The sequence below is a fragment of the Oncorhynchus gorbuscha genome, linkage group LG01, assembly GCF_021184085.1.
Source record: "Oncorhynchus gorbuscha isolate QuinsamMale2020 ecotype Even-year linkage group LG01, OgorEven_v1.0, whole genome shotgun sequence".
NCBI classification, from domain to species: domain Eukaryota; kingdom Metazoa; phylum Chordata; class Actinopteri; order Salmoniformes; family Salmonidae; genus Oncorhynchus; species Oncorhynchus gorbuscha.
Window position 1 is genome coordinate 106,753,144 of NC_060173.1, and position 17,043 is coordinate 106,770,186.

At 47.4% G+C, this 17,043-nt stretch overlaps 1 protein-coding gene across 3 annotated transcripts in view; it reads right to left on the reverse strand.

The window, feature by feature from the left end:
• The window catches only part of LOC124048432 (tyrosine-protein phosphatase non-receptor type 4-like), a 110,379-nt gene that overhangs the window by 56,375 nt on the left and 36,961 nt on the right, over positions 1–17,043 (reverse strand). For 2 of the 3 annotated variants that reach the window (XM_046369227.1, XM_046369217.1), the window contains 3 exons: positions 7,179–7,298; positions 3,470–3,512; positions 3,304–3,382 (listed from right to left, as the gene is read on the reverse strand). In XM_046369227.1, the coding sequence (XP_046225183.1) occupies positions 3,304–3,382; positions 3,470–3,512; positions 7,179–7,298 (242 nt within the window). The remainder of the gene's footprint in view (positions 1–3,303; positions 3,383–3,469; positions 3,513–7,178; positions 7,299–17,043) is intronic. The other variant, XM_046369234.1, reaches the window with a different exon arrangement.

Genomic DNA, 17,043 nt, shown 5'->3' on the forward strand with positions numbered 1-17,043 from the left:
GCCCCTCTCTCTCCCTCCCTCAAGCTGGCCTTCCTGCCCCTCTCTCTCCCTCCCTCAAGCTGGCCTTCCTGCCCCTCTCTAGCGCTGGCCTTCCTGCCCCTCTAGCGCTGGCCTTCCTGCCCCTCTCTCTCCCTCCCTAGAGCTGGCCTTCCTGCCCCTCTCCCTCCCTCCCTAGAGCTGGCCTTCCTGCCCCTCTCCCTCCCTCCCTAGAGCTGGCCTTCCTGCCCCTCTCCCTCCCTCCCTAGCGCTGGCCTTCCTGCCCCTCTCTCTCCCTCCCTCAGACTGGCCTTACTGCCCCTCTCTCTCCCTCCCTCCCTCCCTCCCTCAGACTGGCCTTCCTGCCCCTCTCTCTCCCTCCCTAGAGCTGGCCTTCCTGCCCCTCTCTCTCCCTCCCTCAAGCTGGCCTTCCTGCCCCTCTCTCTCCCTCCCTCAAGCTGGCCTTCCTGCCCCTCTCTAGCGCTGGCCTTCCTGCCCCTCTAGCGCTGGCCTTCCTGCCCCTCTAGCGCTGGCCTTCCTGCCCCTCTCTCCCTCCCTAGAGCTGGCCTTCCTGCCCCTCTCCCTCCCTCCCTAGAGCTGGCCTTCCTGCCCCTCTCCCTCCCTCCCTAGAGCTGGCCTTCCTGCCCCTCTCCCTCCCTCCCTAGAGCTGGCCTTCCTGCCCCTCTCCCTCCCTCCCTAGCGCTGGCCTTCCTGCCCCTCTCTCTCCCTCCCTAGAGCTGACCTTCCTGCCCCTCTCCCTCCCTAGAGCTGGCCTTCCTGCCCCTCTCCCTCCCTAGCGCTGGCCTTCCTGCCCCTCTCCCTCCCTAGCGCTGGCCTTCCTGCCCCTCTCCCTCCCTAGAGCTGGCCTTCCTGCCCCTCTCTCTCCCTCCCTAGAGCTGGCCTTCCTGCCCCTCTCTCTCCCTCCCTCAAGCTGGCCTTCCTGCCCCTCTCTCTCCCTCCCTCAAGCTGGCCTTCCTGCCCCTCTCTAGCGCTGGCCTTCCTGCCCCTCTAGCGCTGGCCTTCCTGCCCCTCTAGCGCTGGCCTTCCTGCCCCTCTCTCTCCCTCCCTAGAGCTGGCCTTCCTGCCCCTCTCCCTCCCTCCCTAGAGCTGGCCTTCCTGCCCCTCTCCCTCCCTCCCTAGAGCTGGCCTTCCTGCCCCTCTCCCTCCCTCCCTAGAGCTGGCCTTCCTGCCCCTCTCCCTCCCTCCCTAGCGCTGGCCTTCCTGCCCCTCTCCCTCCCTCCCTAGAGCTGACCTTCCTGCCCCTCTCCCTCCCTCCCTTCCTGCCCCTCTCCCTCCCTAGAGCTGGCCTTCCTGCCCTCTCCCTCCCTAGCCCCTTCCTGCCCCTCTCCCTCCCTAGAGCTGGCCTTACTGCCCCTCTCTCTCCCTCCCTAGAGCTGACCTTCCTGCCCCTCTCCCTCCCTAGAGCTGGCCTTCCTGCCCCTCTCTCTCCCTCCCTAGAGCTGACCTTCCTGCCCCTCTCCCTCCCTAGAGCTGGCCTTCCTGCCCCTCTCCCTCCCTAGAGCTGACCTTCCTGCCCCTCTCCCTCCCTAGCGCTGGCCTTCCTGCCCCTCTCCCTCCCTCAGACTGGCCTTCCTGCCCCTCTCTCTCCCTCCCTAGAGCTGGCCTTCCTGCCCCTCTCTCTCCCTCCCTCTAGCGCTGGCCTTCCTGCCCCTCTCTCTCCCTCCCTCTAGCGCTGGCCTTCCTGCCCCTCTCTCTCCCTCCCTCAAGCTGGCCTTCCTGCCCCTCTCTAGCGCTGGCCTTCCTGCCCCTCTAGCGCTGGCCTTCCTGCCCCTCTCTCCCTCCCTAGAGCTGGCCTTCCTGCCCCTCTCCCTCCCTCCCTAGCGCTGGCCTTCCTGCCCCTCTCTCTCCCTCCCTAGAGCTGGCCTTCCTGCCCCTCTCCCTCCCTAGAGCTGGCCTTCCTGCCCCTCTCCCTCCCTAGCGCTGGCCTTCCTGCCCCTCTCCCTCCCTAGCGCTGGCCTTCCTGCCCCTCTCCCTCCCTAGCGCTGGCCGTCCTGCCCCTCTCCCTCCCTAGCGCTGGCCGTCCTGCCCCTCTCCCTCCCTAGAGCTGGCCGTCCTGCCCCTCCCCTCCCTCCTGGCCGTCCTGCCCCTCTCCCTCCCTAGAGCTGGCCGTCCTGCCCCTCTCCCTCCCTAGAGCTGGCCGTCCTGCCCCTCTCCCTCCCTAGAGCTGGCCGTCCTGCCCCTCTCCCTCCCTAGAGCTGGCCGTCCTGCCCCTCTCCCTCCCTAGAGCTGGCCGTCCTGCCCCTCTCCCTCCCTAGAGCTGGCCGTCCTGCCCCTCTCCCTCCCTAGAGCTGGCCGTCCTGCCCCTCTCCCTCCCTAGAGCTGGCCGTCCTGCCCCTCTCCCTCCCTAGAGCTGGCCGTCCTGCCCCTCTCCCTCCCTAGAGCTGGCCGTCCTGCCCCTCTCCCTCCCTAGAGCTGGCCGTCCTGCCCCTCTCCCTCCCTAGCACTGGCCTGCCTGCTCTTTCACTTTGCTAATGATGCATGTGTGTGTTCAGTCTGTTGCCTGGAGAATATCCTAGTTCAATCATGGGACCGATGTCCCCGGGATACAGAGGTATTTTCAGGCCAGTCTTGCGAGCACGACTCTTCAGTACTCTTCGTTGCTGAGTGGGTGGGGCTGTTTTTGTCTCATAATATGAAATTACAGTAGGCTACTGGTAGCTTGTAAAGATTACCCTTTTCAGATATAATGGAATGGAAAGCGCCTCGGCTACAACATTTTTGTTTGTCTGTTAGGGTAAGGCTACACTACGGATTTTTAAATGCCCACACAAAACTTTCTCTGGAGATATTAATGGCATTTTAGTTGTCTGTAAAGTAATGCTGCTTCTGAAGTGGGTCTAACTTCCATCACTAGGCGACCAGAACTGTCAATCAAATCATCTCAAACTGCTTCGCACAGCCTGCCTGCAGAACACTCTCTCCTAAAAAAGTAAAGTTATTTTAAATACCGTGACTTACCAAGACATTTAGTAGAAAGAAAGTACATCTAGCTACTCTACCATACAAAAACAACACAGCAGCACACGTTTCTTGTGGTCAGAGAAAGAATAGAACATATGCCGGAGCAGAACTCTACCGTCTGAAAAGGTACAGGCCTTTCTGAAGCCTTCATAAATTGTTATCAGTGGTCGCTATTGACACGTTACTGTAGCTGCATTCCATGTCTGTAAAGGGTTGTAGTTGATATAACGTCATTGCCTGGTCATACATACGTAGTAGAACCATTATTCTACATTTTGAATTGACGTGGAATTTTGGCAGATTAAACATGAAGCAAAATGTTCCATTTCTAATTAGTATCCTTACCTAGTGTACTCTTCCTGAAGTTTATTAGGGTCGGTCACAAAGAACTTCACTCTGAAGCTCAGATTATGAGGCGATCCCCCTGTAAACGCACAATGAGAGAGATTATTGTATCTACACTTAAAAAGAACCACTTCCTAGTTCATCCATCTACTGAAGGTTCACCTACGTTTAAGTTGCTTCCTGATGGGTTTGTTTGGATCCAGCCATCTCTGTAAAAGATAAATGAGGAGAAACTCAATGACACCGCAGCATTTCCTCAGCAGCCGTGTTCATTCTCAATTATTCACAAGTCAGCCCCCTCCACCTCTCACTCTCTGTTTTCTAGTTGGAAAATGCAGGCTGGGCCGTGATGATCTGTAGCTAGTAACAGTGCAATCGGATAGGATTCAGAACCCTTCACTTTTTACAGATTTTGTCACATTAAAGCCGTATTCTAAAATGCATTAAATAGAAACAAATCCTCAATCTACACACAATACCCAATAATGACAAAGAAAAAAACAGGTTTAGAAATGTTTGCAAATGCAAACAAAAATAATGAAATAGCTTATTTACATAGACCCTTTGCTATGAGACTCGAAATTGAGCTAAGGTGCATCCTGTTTCCATTGATCATCCTTGAGATTCTTTGACAACTTGGAGTCCACCTGTGGTAAATTCAATTGACCGGACATGATTTAGAAAAGCACACACCTGTCTATATAAGGTCCCACAGTTGACAGTGCATGTCAGAGCAAAAACCAAGCCATGAGGTCTAAGGAATTGTCCGTAGAGCTCAGAGACAGGATTGTGTCGAGGCACAGATCTGGGGAAGGGCACAAAAACCTTTCTGCAGCATTGAAAGTCCAAGAACACAGGGGCCTCCATCATTCTTAAACGGAAGAAGTTTGAAACCAAGACTTTTTTAGAGCTGGTCGCCCAGCCAAATGGAACAATCGGGGGAGAAGGGCTTTGGTCAGAGAGTTGACCAAGTATCCAATGGTCACTCTGACAGAGCTCCGGAGTTCCTCTGTGGAGATGGGAGAATCTTCCAAAAGGACAACCATCTCCGCAGCACTCCACCATTCAGACCTTTATGGTACAGTGGCCAGACAGAAGCCACTCCTCAATAAAAAGGCACACAACAGCCCGCTTGGAGTTTGCTAAAAGGCACCTAAAGGACTCTCAGACCAAGAGAAACAAGATTCTCTGGTCTGCTGAAACCAAGATTGAACTCTTTGGCCTGAATGGCAAGCGTCAAGTCTGGAGGAAACCAGGCACCGCTCATCACCTGGCTAATACCATCCCTACAGTGAAGCATGGTGGTGGTAGAATTATACTGTGGGGATGTTTTTCAGTGGCAGGGACTGGGAGACTAGTCAGGATCGAGGGAAAGGTGAGCAGTAAATAGAGATCCTTGATGAGAACCTCGTCTAGAGCGCTCAGGACATCAGCCTGGGGAAAAAGTTAACTTCCTAACAGTCTCTGAAAGTCCTTGAGTGGTCCAGTCAGAGCTCGGACTTGAACCCGATCGAACATCTCTGGAGAGACCTGAAAATCGCTGTGCAATGACGCTCCCCATCCAACATGACAGACCTTAAGAGGATCTGCAGAGAATAAATGGAAGAAACTCCCCAAATACAGGTGTGCCAAGCTTGTAGCATCATACTCAAGAAGCCTCAAGTCTGTAATCGCTGCAAAAGGTACTTTAACAAAGTACGGAGTAAATACAAATCACCACCTGGATTCCGTCTTGTGTAGCAACATTTGAATTTCTGTTATTTACATTGGATAAATTAGAGACTCATAGCTACAAAATGGTATATCATACACTGCATTTGAGGAAACAATGGGAAAGTAATTCTGCTTTGAAAGTTGATTAAATTGTAAACTCACTTTTGAGAAAATGTTTTGGTACTACTATTGGAGAGCCCTTCTTTGTCTACACCCATTCAACATTGTTCACACACTGATCCGTGCGTCCTGTACTAATTGTCCAGCTACTTCCAGACATCTAAGAGAGAGAGAGAGAACAGCTCACTGAACATTACTCACCCTATAGCTCCATCTGTGGTTTCGAGTTCAGAGTGCACACTGGACGTTCTGGCCAATAAGTAAGTAGGGTTGTTCCGAAGGCTCTGACCACACAACTACAGTCAAGCACCCACGCTAACTGGCAAACATTGGCTTGCTACTTCCAGACACAATGAGAGAACACCCCACTGACTATTTTACTCACCCTAGCAGAGCTGGTTAGGCTTTTTTCATGTTATCCAGAGTGTTGGTGACTGTACCTGTGCGACTGGCAACAATTGAATTATGCTTCGTTGCCAAATTTACTGACAACGGACATATTCAAAGGGTGTTTTGTTAAGAAATGTAGCTTGATAGCTAGCTAGGTAAACAATCAATCCCAACGCATGACGTTAGTTAGCGAGCCAGCCAGCTAACATTAGCTAGCTAGCTAACAGTACACAAACTTTAAATGAAAATACTTTGTCAAAATTAGAGTGGAGTCTTTTGTTAAGACATGTTTTGTTAAGATATTGTTTTGCTAGCTAGCAAGCAAAACAATGGACCATAATGGACCAACAACATGACATTACTACCCTACATGAATCTGTAGGTACCTAACCAGCAGGTGCAACGGCTATAACTAGTCAAGCAAATGCATCTGAGATACGAAGAATAAGATCACACGTTAGCTAGCGACCCAGCAGGTTAACGTTAGCTAGCTAACAGTACACTTGAAATGAAACCACTTTGTCAAAATTAGAAAAGTGTAATATCTGAAAATGTTACCAGTATGCATCAAGCCTTATTCTAAAATGGTAAGGTGGAGGTGATATGATCCTTGACTAGTATCTCAAAGCACTTCATGATGACAGAAGTGAGTGCTATGGGGCGGTAGTCATTTAGTTCATTTATCTTTGCCTTCTTGGGAACAGGAACAATGGTGGACATCTTGAAGCATGTGGGAACAGAAGACTGGGATCGGGAGCTATATAATACCCCATAAGTCGTTAATCATGAAGCATACACCACCACCACCCTTCTTCACAGAGAGGTATTTATCTCTGTCGGCACGATGCATGAAGAAGCCCGGTGGCTGAACAGACTCCGACAACGTATCCCGAGAAAGACATGTTTCCGTGAAACAGAGAATGTTACAATCTCTGATGTCTCTCTGAAAGGGAACCCTTGCTCTAATTTCATCTACCTTGTTGTCAAAAGACTGAACATTGGTGAGTAGTATACTCTGAAGCGGTGGGCGTTGTGCACGCCTACGGAGCCTGACCAGGAGGCCGCTCCGTCTGCCTCTTCCTTCGGCAACGTTGATTGGGTCGACCGCTGGGATAAGATCGCATGTCCTGGGTGGTGGTCCGAACAAAGGATCCGCTTCGGGAAAGTCGTATTCCTGGTCGTAATGTTGGTAAGTTGACGTCGCGCTTATATCCAATAGTTCTTCCCAGCTGTATGTAATAACGCTTAAGATTTTCTGGGGTAACAATGTAAGAATTAATACATGAAAAAACAAATATTCTGCATAGTTTCCTTAGGACTCGAAGCGAGGCGACCATCAGCTGTGTTGTAGTATACTGTGCAGTGGCAGGCAATGTCCCATTAACATACAGGCTTCCAACATGACTTAGGCTAACAGATGGATTGTACAACAGGTTATGTAGAAGAATAACTCCCTATTTTATCCCTCTCCACCCCCTCCATTTCTCACAGCAACACACTTGTCTGAAGACTAAATTCACCACAGAGAGTTACATTTAGGTGAGAGCAGTAAAAGGCTGTCCTCAAGTGAAAAACTTGATGGAGATGGACAGTAGTGAACGAGACAGTGTTGACTGAAGTGCAAAAAGGTGTTTTGCCATCAAGAGTCTGACCTTGGCACCTACCGGGCTGTCGGTGGAGTCGTCGGACAGATGCAGGCCGAAGTAATCCCTCTCTGTCAGCTCCAGGTGTTTAAACACTTCCTCCAGTAAGACCTGACCCTGGTTGTGCTTCTGTAGAGAGAGGGGCAGGGGGGGTAGAGAGGGGGAGAGGGGGTGGAGAAAGGGGCAGGGGGGGTGAGAAAGAGGGGGCGAGAAAATAACAAATGATGTGTGTGTCTCCTAGCAAACTCTCCATGCCTCAAGTCTCCATGGCAGCCAGGTCTGAGTAGCTGCTACCTATCACTGTCCGTCTCCCATAGCACAGTCACACCAGGGACACAGTGACAACCAATTGTCTCCCTTCTGCCCCTCCCACTCTCCCATGTGACACACTGCAGTGCTGTGCCAGTGAGGGGATGGTGTTGACACGGTGCTCCACAGAAGTAAGTCCATGTCACAGCCCCAGGCCAGTTCTAAGCCACAGGGAGCAGACTGGCAGCTCTGGGCTGCTGACAGAGGGGAAACACAGCCTCTCCCCACGTACACTGTTTAGCCTCAACCCTCAGTTAGATGACACCAAATCAAATCAAATTTGTGTTGGTCACATACACACGTGTTTGGCAGATGTTACTGCGGATGTATCGAAATGCTTGTGTCTCTATCTCCGACAGTGCAGTAATATCTAAAAGTTTCACAACATATACCCAAAACACATGTAAATCTAAGCAAGGAATGAATTAAGAATATATATACATACATAGATACATGTCAGAGCGGCAGTGGACTAAGATAGTGGCATAGTATAGAGCACAGTATATACATAGATGCGTGACGCAATATTTACACACAATTAGAGTGACTAAGATACCGTAGAATAGTAGAGTACAGTTTATACATATAAGATGAGTAATGCAAGAGACATTATTAAAGTGGCTAGTGTTTCATTTCCTTAAAGTGGCCAGTGATTCCTAATCTATGTCTATAGGCAGCAGCCTCTGATGTGCTGGAGATGGCTGTTTATTAACCTCTTTGTGCTTGGGGGCAGTATTTTGACATCCGGATGAAAAGTGTGCCCAAAGTAAACTACCGGTTACTCAGGCCCAGAAGCTAGGATATGCATATAACTGGTAGATTCGGGTAGAAAACACACTAACGTTTCTAAAACTGTTAAAATTATGTCTGTGAGTATAACAGAACTGATAAGGCAGGCAAAACCCTGAGGACAAATGACCCGCCACCAAAAAATAATTCAGGCTACCACTGTTTTGCATTGGCTGCCATGTTAATTATGAGGCGAAATCCTCACAGATTGCAGTTCCCAGGGCTTCCACTAGATGTCAACAGTCTTTAGAAAGAGTTTCAGGCTTGAAAAATGAGCTAGAATTTGTAGTTTTTCTAAGTGGCTCCCATTTTGGCTGTAGTGTTTTCATGTGTGTGGATGAGAGCGTGTTCTTTGTCGTTTATCTCCGGTAAAGAGAATAACGATTCTCAGTCTTCAATTTGATCGTTATTTACGTATTAGAGTACCTTAGGTTTGATTATAAACCTTGTTTGACTTGTTTGGATACGTTTATTGGTAACGTTTGAGATTCATTTTGTATGTATTTAGAAGGAGGGAAACCGGTGGATTATTGAATGAAGCGCGCCAGCTAAACTGAGTTTTTGGGGATATAAAGAAGGACATTATCGAACAAAATGACCATTTGTGATGTAGCTGGGACCTTTTGGAGTGCCAACAGAAAAATATATTCAAAGGTAAGGCATTTATTATATCGCTATTTCTGACTTTCGTGACACCTGTCAGGTTGAAATATGTTTTTCATGCTTTTGTATGTGGGGAGCTGTCTTCAGATAATCGCATGGTGTGCTTTCGCCGTAAAGCCTTTTTGAAATCTGACACAGTGGTTAGATTAACAAGAAGTTAAGCTTTATTTTGATGTATGAAATTTGTATTTTCATGAATGTTAAATATTTCTATTTCCTGTCATTTGAATTTCACGCTCTGCAATTTCACCGGATGTTGTCGAGGTGGGTCGCTAGCGGAACACCTGCACCAGAAAGGTTAACAGTCATTGGTGTAGTATAGAACACAATACAGTATATACACACATATGAAATGGATGATGCAATATGTAAACACAATTTAAAAGTGACTAAGATATCGTAGAGTGGAGTGCAGTTTATACATACGAGAGGAGTAATGCTAGAAACGGAAACATTATTAAAGCGACTAGAGATCCATTTCTAAAAGTGGCCAGTGATTCTAATATGTTATTCCAAAGGATGTTTTAGTTGCACAACTTTATATCTAAGGTGTTTGGTGCAGCACTTGTCAAGTAAAACAACGTGTTATCTTATTTGAACAAAGTCGGAGCCGCTGGGCAGGTCTATGCTATTGGATAGAGAGCAAATCACCGCAGCACTCCATGTCAGTGGACAATTGGACATCATTAAATCAAAACCCAACCTTCAATTACCCATTGTGACGCAAGGATGTTACAAACTCAGTTTTAGACAAGTGACTTTATGACCAAAATTATCCTATTTACACTTTATAGTCAATATTGACACTAGAATTCATGTTTGACTCATATTGATGCCACATACAAGCATTTTGCTACACTCGCAATAACATCTGCTAAATATGTGTATACAATTTGGCTTGGGGCACTGCTAGAGCCTGAGCTTGGAGGAATGAGTGAAATGTGGACATGAGACAGCTTGTTCAGGAGCAGTACAAGACAGATAGACAGGGATGGAGGAAGAGAAAGAGAAACGCAGGCAGGCAGGAAGGGGAGGGAGGCAGGAAAAGGAGGTGGCAGGGAGGGAGAGGGAGAAGGAGGCAGGCAGGCAAAGGAGGCAGGGAGGGAGGGGGGCAGGGAAAGGAGGCGGCAGGCAGGGAGAGCAAGAAGGAGGCAGGCAGGAAAAGGAGAGGAGGCAGGCAGGCAAAGGAGGAGTCAGGGAGGGAGGGAGAGGATGAGGGAGGCATGGAGAGTGAGAAGGAGCTTTTTAATGGAAATTCCAAAGCTAAAAGCAGTTATCATTGAACATTTCTATTGTCTCTGTCAGGTCCACATTGGGTAAATATCAATAGAAAAATAGGAAATTACTATGAAATAAAACATTTCAGTTGTGTATATTACTTTGTTTTTATTTCACGTCTTTATTATTTTTCATTCCTTAAAGTCATCATCTCATCTCTGCTCAGCAGCCAGCCAACATTATCTCTACACTCCCCATATCGTACGGTGGTGAGTCATCCTATTTAGTTTGCTAGGCTAGCTGCAGAGCTGTCTGACTAAATTATTTTACTAGTTCTTCAAAGAAGATGAGGCATACTTAAACTGTCTCTTTCCCTCTCTCTTGTTGCTGTGATGTGCACAATCCTCTCTCTCATTCAGGCTGTGGTCTGTGTGCATCTAACCTAACGTAGCAGGCATACAAGTGTATCCATCTCTGCCTGAGCTGGAAAAAAAACAAGTGCAATGGATTATGGTCATTGTAGTTAATTACCATGTTTCTGAGCTGAACTAGGTTGAATATTTGCTTAATGAAAACTCCATTCCAGCATCCCACAGTTCTTGAGTTGATACTACATGTAATTCAAGTAATTGAACCGATGTTAGTTGTTTAGTGACAATATTTAGTGACCCATCTGACACCAACAATCACTCAGGTTCTTTCCTATTGTCCCGTTCATCATCCTCACTCCTCCTCCCTTCCTACTTTCTCATCACTCCATCTTGTCTTCTCAGTTTCCCTTCACATTCAGAGGAACCAATCACTCAGGGAATGTAGGTCACGACAAGGCTTGGACAAATCTGATCAATCCAACTCGTTATGCCAGGGACGGATGGCTTTCCAGGAACTGCAGAGTACAAATCGATGCGGAACTGAGGAAGGAAATCGAAGGAAAGTTGAGCTTTATCAATTTAGCTGCTGAGCCAAGATCGGTGTCACAAGCTCCTTTTATAGCCGGGCTACCGCGGCAACAGATGGAGTATATATATACACAGTATCAACATGAAAAACATTAACTCAGAGAAGTTACATAATAATATAATTCACATATTCCCACATTATATAATAAAAATAACATGGGGAGGGGGGTTTGTGCAAGCTCTTTTATATTCCTCCTAACATGTAATATGATTGTGTGGCCATTTGGGGTGGCAGGTAGCCTAGTGGGCCAGTAACTGGAAGGTTGCTGGATCAAATTCCCGAGCTGACTTGGTAAAAATCTGTTGTTCTGCCCCTGAACAAGGCAGTTAACACACTGTTCCCAGGTAAATAAGAATTTGTTCTCATCTGACTTGCCTAGCTAAATAAAGACACTGAACTAGGGATGGGTCCCGAAACCAGGTTTTAAATAGGCCCCGGGGCTAAATTATAAACAGACATTATCAGTTCTGCTTTCGGAAACTGGAGAAATTAGGAAAATACATTTCATATTTATTTGCTACACATTTTATAATTTCACCAACCGTTTCTAATTTACAATAGGATTAAGACATTCATATGATGCATTTTCACTATTCCCAATCCAGAAGAGATCGCTCTCACGGAGCCTGTCGCCCGCACAAAGACCCTGCTCTTAATTAGTGACGATGGCAGAGAGAACTAAACATACAAAAGTGTGGATACACTTCACCAAAGTCGATGCTGACAATGCTCGTTGCCACAATGCAACAAGACTTTTGCTTGTTCGAAAGTGCATCATGCACAGGCAGAGAAATGCACAGTTTGACTGCCTAGCTCGTAGTTCATCTGTCGTTGGCTGTTCTACGTTAGGTATGTATGCTAGCAGCCTAGAGCACACACAAGGAGTTAACTTCCTATGGCTGCAGGGGCAGTATTGAGTAGCTTGGATGAAAAGGTGCCCATTGTAAACGGCCAGCTCCTCAGTCTCAGTTGCTAATATATGCATATTATTAGTAGTATTGGACAGAAAACACTCTAAAGTTTCCAAAACTGTCAAAATATTGTCTGTGAGGATAACAGAACTGATATTGCAGGCGAAACCCGAGGAAAATCAAACCAGGAAGTGGCTTCTATTTTGAAAACTCCATGTTCCTTTGCTCCATTTAAAGGGATATCAACCAGATTCATTTTCCTATCGCGTCCTCAAGGTGTCAAGTCTTCAGACAGAGTATAAGGCTTTTATTTTGAAAAATGAGCCAGAAAGACAACATCGTGTCAAGTGGTCGCATGAGTTTTGCTTGCGCAACAGAGTTTGGACAGCCATTACTTTTCCCTCTCCTACTGATAGACATTTGCGGTTGATATATTATCAATTATATATTTTAAAAACAACCCGAGGATTGATTATAAAAAAACATTTGACATGTTTCGGTGGACATTACGAAAAGTATTTGTCTGCGTTTGTCGTGACCGCTCTTTCCTGTGGATTTCTGAACATAACGCGCCAAACAATCTTTATGGAACAAAAGGAACATTTATTGTGTAACTGGGAGTCTTGTGAGTGAAAAGGAAGATCAAAGGTAAACAATTAATTTGATTGCTTTTCTGATTTTCGTGACCAAGCTACTTGATCCTAAGTGTACTTAATGTTTTGTCGAGCGATCGATAAACTTACACAAACGCTTAGATTGCTTTCGCTGTAAAGCACATTTTCAAAATCTGACGACAGGTGGATTAATAACAACACTGTGTTTTCCTATATTGCACTTGTGATTTCATGAATATAAATATTTTTAGTAATATTCATTGAATGTAGCGCTATGCAATTCAGCGGTTGTTGATGACAATTATCCCGTTAACGGGATTGCAGCCATAACAAGTTAACTCAATTATGAGAACATGGGTTCCTGATCAAAAGGAACCATTAGCCAGCTGATTGTTGAGCTATGGGTGTGTTCAGAAATTTAAATTGCCCATTTAAAGATTTTGCTACTTTTCTGTTAAAGTTGCAGCAACAATGAACCAACCCACTCCTCCCTCTAATACTGCTGGTCCAAGCGAAAGACAAGCCCAAAGCCCCTTCACGCTGGCAGCTAGTGGGAGGATGACTGAGGAGAGGGTGAACGAGTGCCACCTAACCGTGACCAAGGTCATAGTGAATGGCCTACACCCCTTTGCAACAGTGGACTCCAAGGACTTCAGGTAACAGTCTGTCAGTATATGTTGAGTTATATTCATGTTTAGTAATAGTATAAAAGGGTTGTATTAGTCCCATCACTCCACAATGCAATAATAAATTCAACACGTGTAAACAGTTTTTGTACTGTAGGGAGATGAGCAAGGCACTCAACACAAATATACCCCTCTCTCCAGGAGTTACCTTAGAGAAATTTTAATTCCTACCTGGTGTGGTGTAGAAAAGGCCAATGTGATCACTGAACTGAAGGACGTGCCAAAGCTGGCCATCACATCAGACGGGTGGACCAGCCTCTGTCAGGACCACTATCTCTCTGTTACAGTGCAGTACACAAGCCAGGGCAGTGTATAACAGAAGGTCATCCACACCAGGACAGTGTACAACAGAAGGTCCTCTACACCAGGACAGTGTACAACAGAAGGTCCTCCACACCAGGACAGTGTACAAATCGCAAACTGGCGAAGTAGTGGGAGAGGAGATCTCAGACATTCAGGAAGAGTTTGAGACAGAGCCGAGAAATATTGTAGCTGTGACTGTTTATATAGCTGGCAATATGGATGTTGTCATCAAGAGCTTTGTGCACATAGTAAATCTAGCAGCACATAAAATCTACAATATTACTTCCATTGATAAATGGGCAGCCTGAATCAAAACAAGCAGTGGTCATGTGGTTCAAGAGATCCTCGATGTCCAAAACAGTTTTGAAGGAAAAGCAGCAGCTCCTTGGTAAAAAGCCAGTTCAATCTATTAAAGTATTATTTTGAAATTCCCACATTTAACAATTTATTTCAAAATTCAAGTGTGTGGTAATTAAATGCATGTTGTTTTTTGTTGTTGTTTCCGACCTTCCGCAACACTCACTCATCATTGAGGTCAGGACCAGATGGACCTCTATCTAACGATAGAGAGATTCATGGAGCAGTGGCAGTGATCCAAGCAGCGGCCTTGGATCCACGAATGAGAACAGCAACGACCAAGGACAACCTGGACCGCCTGAAGGACGAGGACTTCCATAAGGCTGAGGAGTTTGTCCAGCTCATGAGAATCCTCTATACATCCACACTGTGTGTATCATGTGAAAAGAATGCCACCTGTGGACAGATCAAACCGTCCTCCACAAACTGGAAGAGCTCTTCACTGTGAAGCATGAAGATACAACGTTAGTGGCAACCAAAGACCATGTCTGGGAGAACCTCTCCGAGTGCTATCAGGATGAATACATTCAAGCCTTCCTGCATGAGGCCACAGCAATGGACCCCAGATTTAAAGGGAGGCTGGTGAGTTACGCCACCTGGGACAGGCTGAGGAAGGCAACTGTTGAGGCCAATGTGACAGGAGCAACACCAGGGCTGTCAGAGGAGCCGGAGCAGACAGACAGAGCACCAGCAACAGGAGGAGTCTGAATGAGAAGGAGATGAAATGGAGGAGACAGTCCCTCCATTGTACAAAACAAGGTGATCCCTGGAGGAGCTGTTCTCAGAGGAGGACAGGAAGTTGAGGTTGACGATCCAACAGGACACCTCGTCCCTCACCCTCAGCGAGCATGTTAACCTAGAGGTGGAGCTCTACAAAGGCCTGCCTCCCATCTCCATGGCTGAAGATCCTGTGTAGTGGTGGGAGAAGAGATACTCTGCCCCGCCTCACAAACATTACAACAAGCTACCTCTGTGCTCAAGCCTCCTCCACTCCTAGCGAGAGGGTATTTTCGACTGCAGGGATCACAATAAGCCAGGGGAGGTCCCGACTTCTGCCAGAGAAGGCAAATATGTTGATCTTTCTGTGTTAGTCCTTCTGCAGCCCACCTGCAGGCCCCACCAGTGTTGTTCTATACCACTGTATAGTCCTTCTGCAGCCCACCTGCAGGCCCCACCCGTGTTGCTCTATACCACTGTATAGTCCTTCTGCAGCTTACCTGCAGGCCCCACCAGTGTTGTTCTATATCACTGTCTTATCTTCTGCAGCCTACCTGCAGGCCCCACCAGTGTTGTTCTATACCACTGTCTTATCTTCTGCAGCCCACCTGCAGGCCCCACCCGTGTTGCTCTATACCACTGTATAGTCCTTCTGCAGCTTACCTGCAGGCCCCACCAATGTTGTTCTATATCACTGTCTTATCTTCTGCAGCCCACCTGCAGGCCCCACCCGTGTTGTTCTATACCACTGTATAGTCCTTCTGCAGCCCACCTGCAGGCCCCACCCGTGTTGTTCTATACCACTGTATAGTCCTTCTGCAGCCCACCTGCAGGCCCCACCCGTGTTGTTCTATACCACTGTATAGTCCTTCTGCAGCCCACCTGCAGGCCCCACCCGTGTTGCTCTATACCACTGTATAGTCCTTCTGCAGCCCACCTGCAGGCCCCACCCGTGTTGCTCTATACCACTGTATAGTCCTTCTGCAGCCTACCTGCAGGCCCCACCCGTGTTGTTCTATACCACTGTATAGTCCTTCTGCAGCCCACCTGCAGGCACCACCAGTGTTGTTCTATACCACTGTATAGTCCTTCTGCAGCCCACCTGCAGCCCCCACCCGTGTTGCTCTATACCACTGTATAGTCCTTCTGCAGCTTACCTGCAGGCCCCACCAGTGTTGTTCTATACCAGTGTCTTATCTTCTGCAGCCCACCTGTAGGCCCCACCCGTGTTGCTCTATACCACTGTATAGTCCTTCTGCAGCTTACCTGCAGGCCCCACCCGTGTTGTTCTATACCACAGTCTTATCTTCTGCAGCCTACCTGCAGGAACCACCCGTGTTGTTCTATACCACTGTCTTATCTTCTGCAGCCTACCTGCAGGCCCCACCCGTGTTGTTCTATACCACTGTCTTATCTTCTGCAGCCCACCTGCAGGAACCACCCGTGTTGTTCTATACCACTGTCTTATCTTCTGCAGCACACCTGCAGGCCCCACCCGTGTTGTTCTATACCACTGTCTTATCTTCTGCAGCCTACCTGCAGGAACCACCCGTGTTGTTCTATACCACTGTCTTATCTTCTGCAGCCTACCTGCAGGAACCACCCGTGTTGTTCTATACCACTGTCTTATCTTCTGCAACCCACCTGCAGGCCCCACCCGTGTTGCTCTATATCACTGTATAGTACTTCTGCAGCTTACCTGCAGGCCCCACCCGTGTTGTTCTATACCACTGTCTTATCTTCTGCAGCCTACCTGCAGGCCCCACCCGTGTTGCGCTATACCACTGTATAGTCCTTCTGCAGCCCACCTGCATTTACATTTACATTTAAGTCATTTAGCAGACGCTCTTATCCAGAGCGACTTACAAATTGGTGCATTCACCTTATGACATCCAGTAGAACAGTCACTTTACAACAGTGCATCTAAATCTATACCACTGTCTTATCTTCTGCAGCCCACCTGCAGGCCCCACCCGTGTTGCTCTATACCACTGTCTTATCTTCTGCAGCCCACCTGCAGGCCCCACCCGTGTTGCTCTATACCACTGTCTTATCTTCTGCAGCCCACCTGCAGGCCCCACCCGTGTTGCTCTATACCACTATTTTCTTTTGCAGGAAAATATTGTTTTAATTTGTTTTGCATTTCCATCGCCACAACATTAGTCTATAATTAGCGATTTGTTCAAAAACATTGCTGTTTCTTTTGCTGTAAATAATTGTTTGATATAATTATTTGATATATTTTAGAAAATAAAGCAAATGTTAATTATGATCTTAATTTGTTTAGTTTTTTTCTCTCGTAACCCCCCCCCCCCCCCCCCAAAAAAAACAATAGGAATACCGTTAA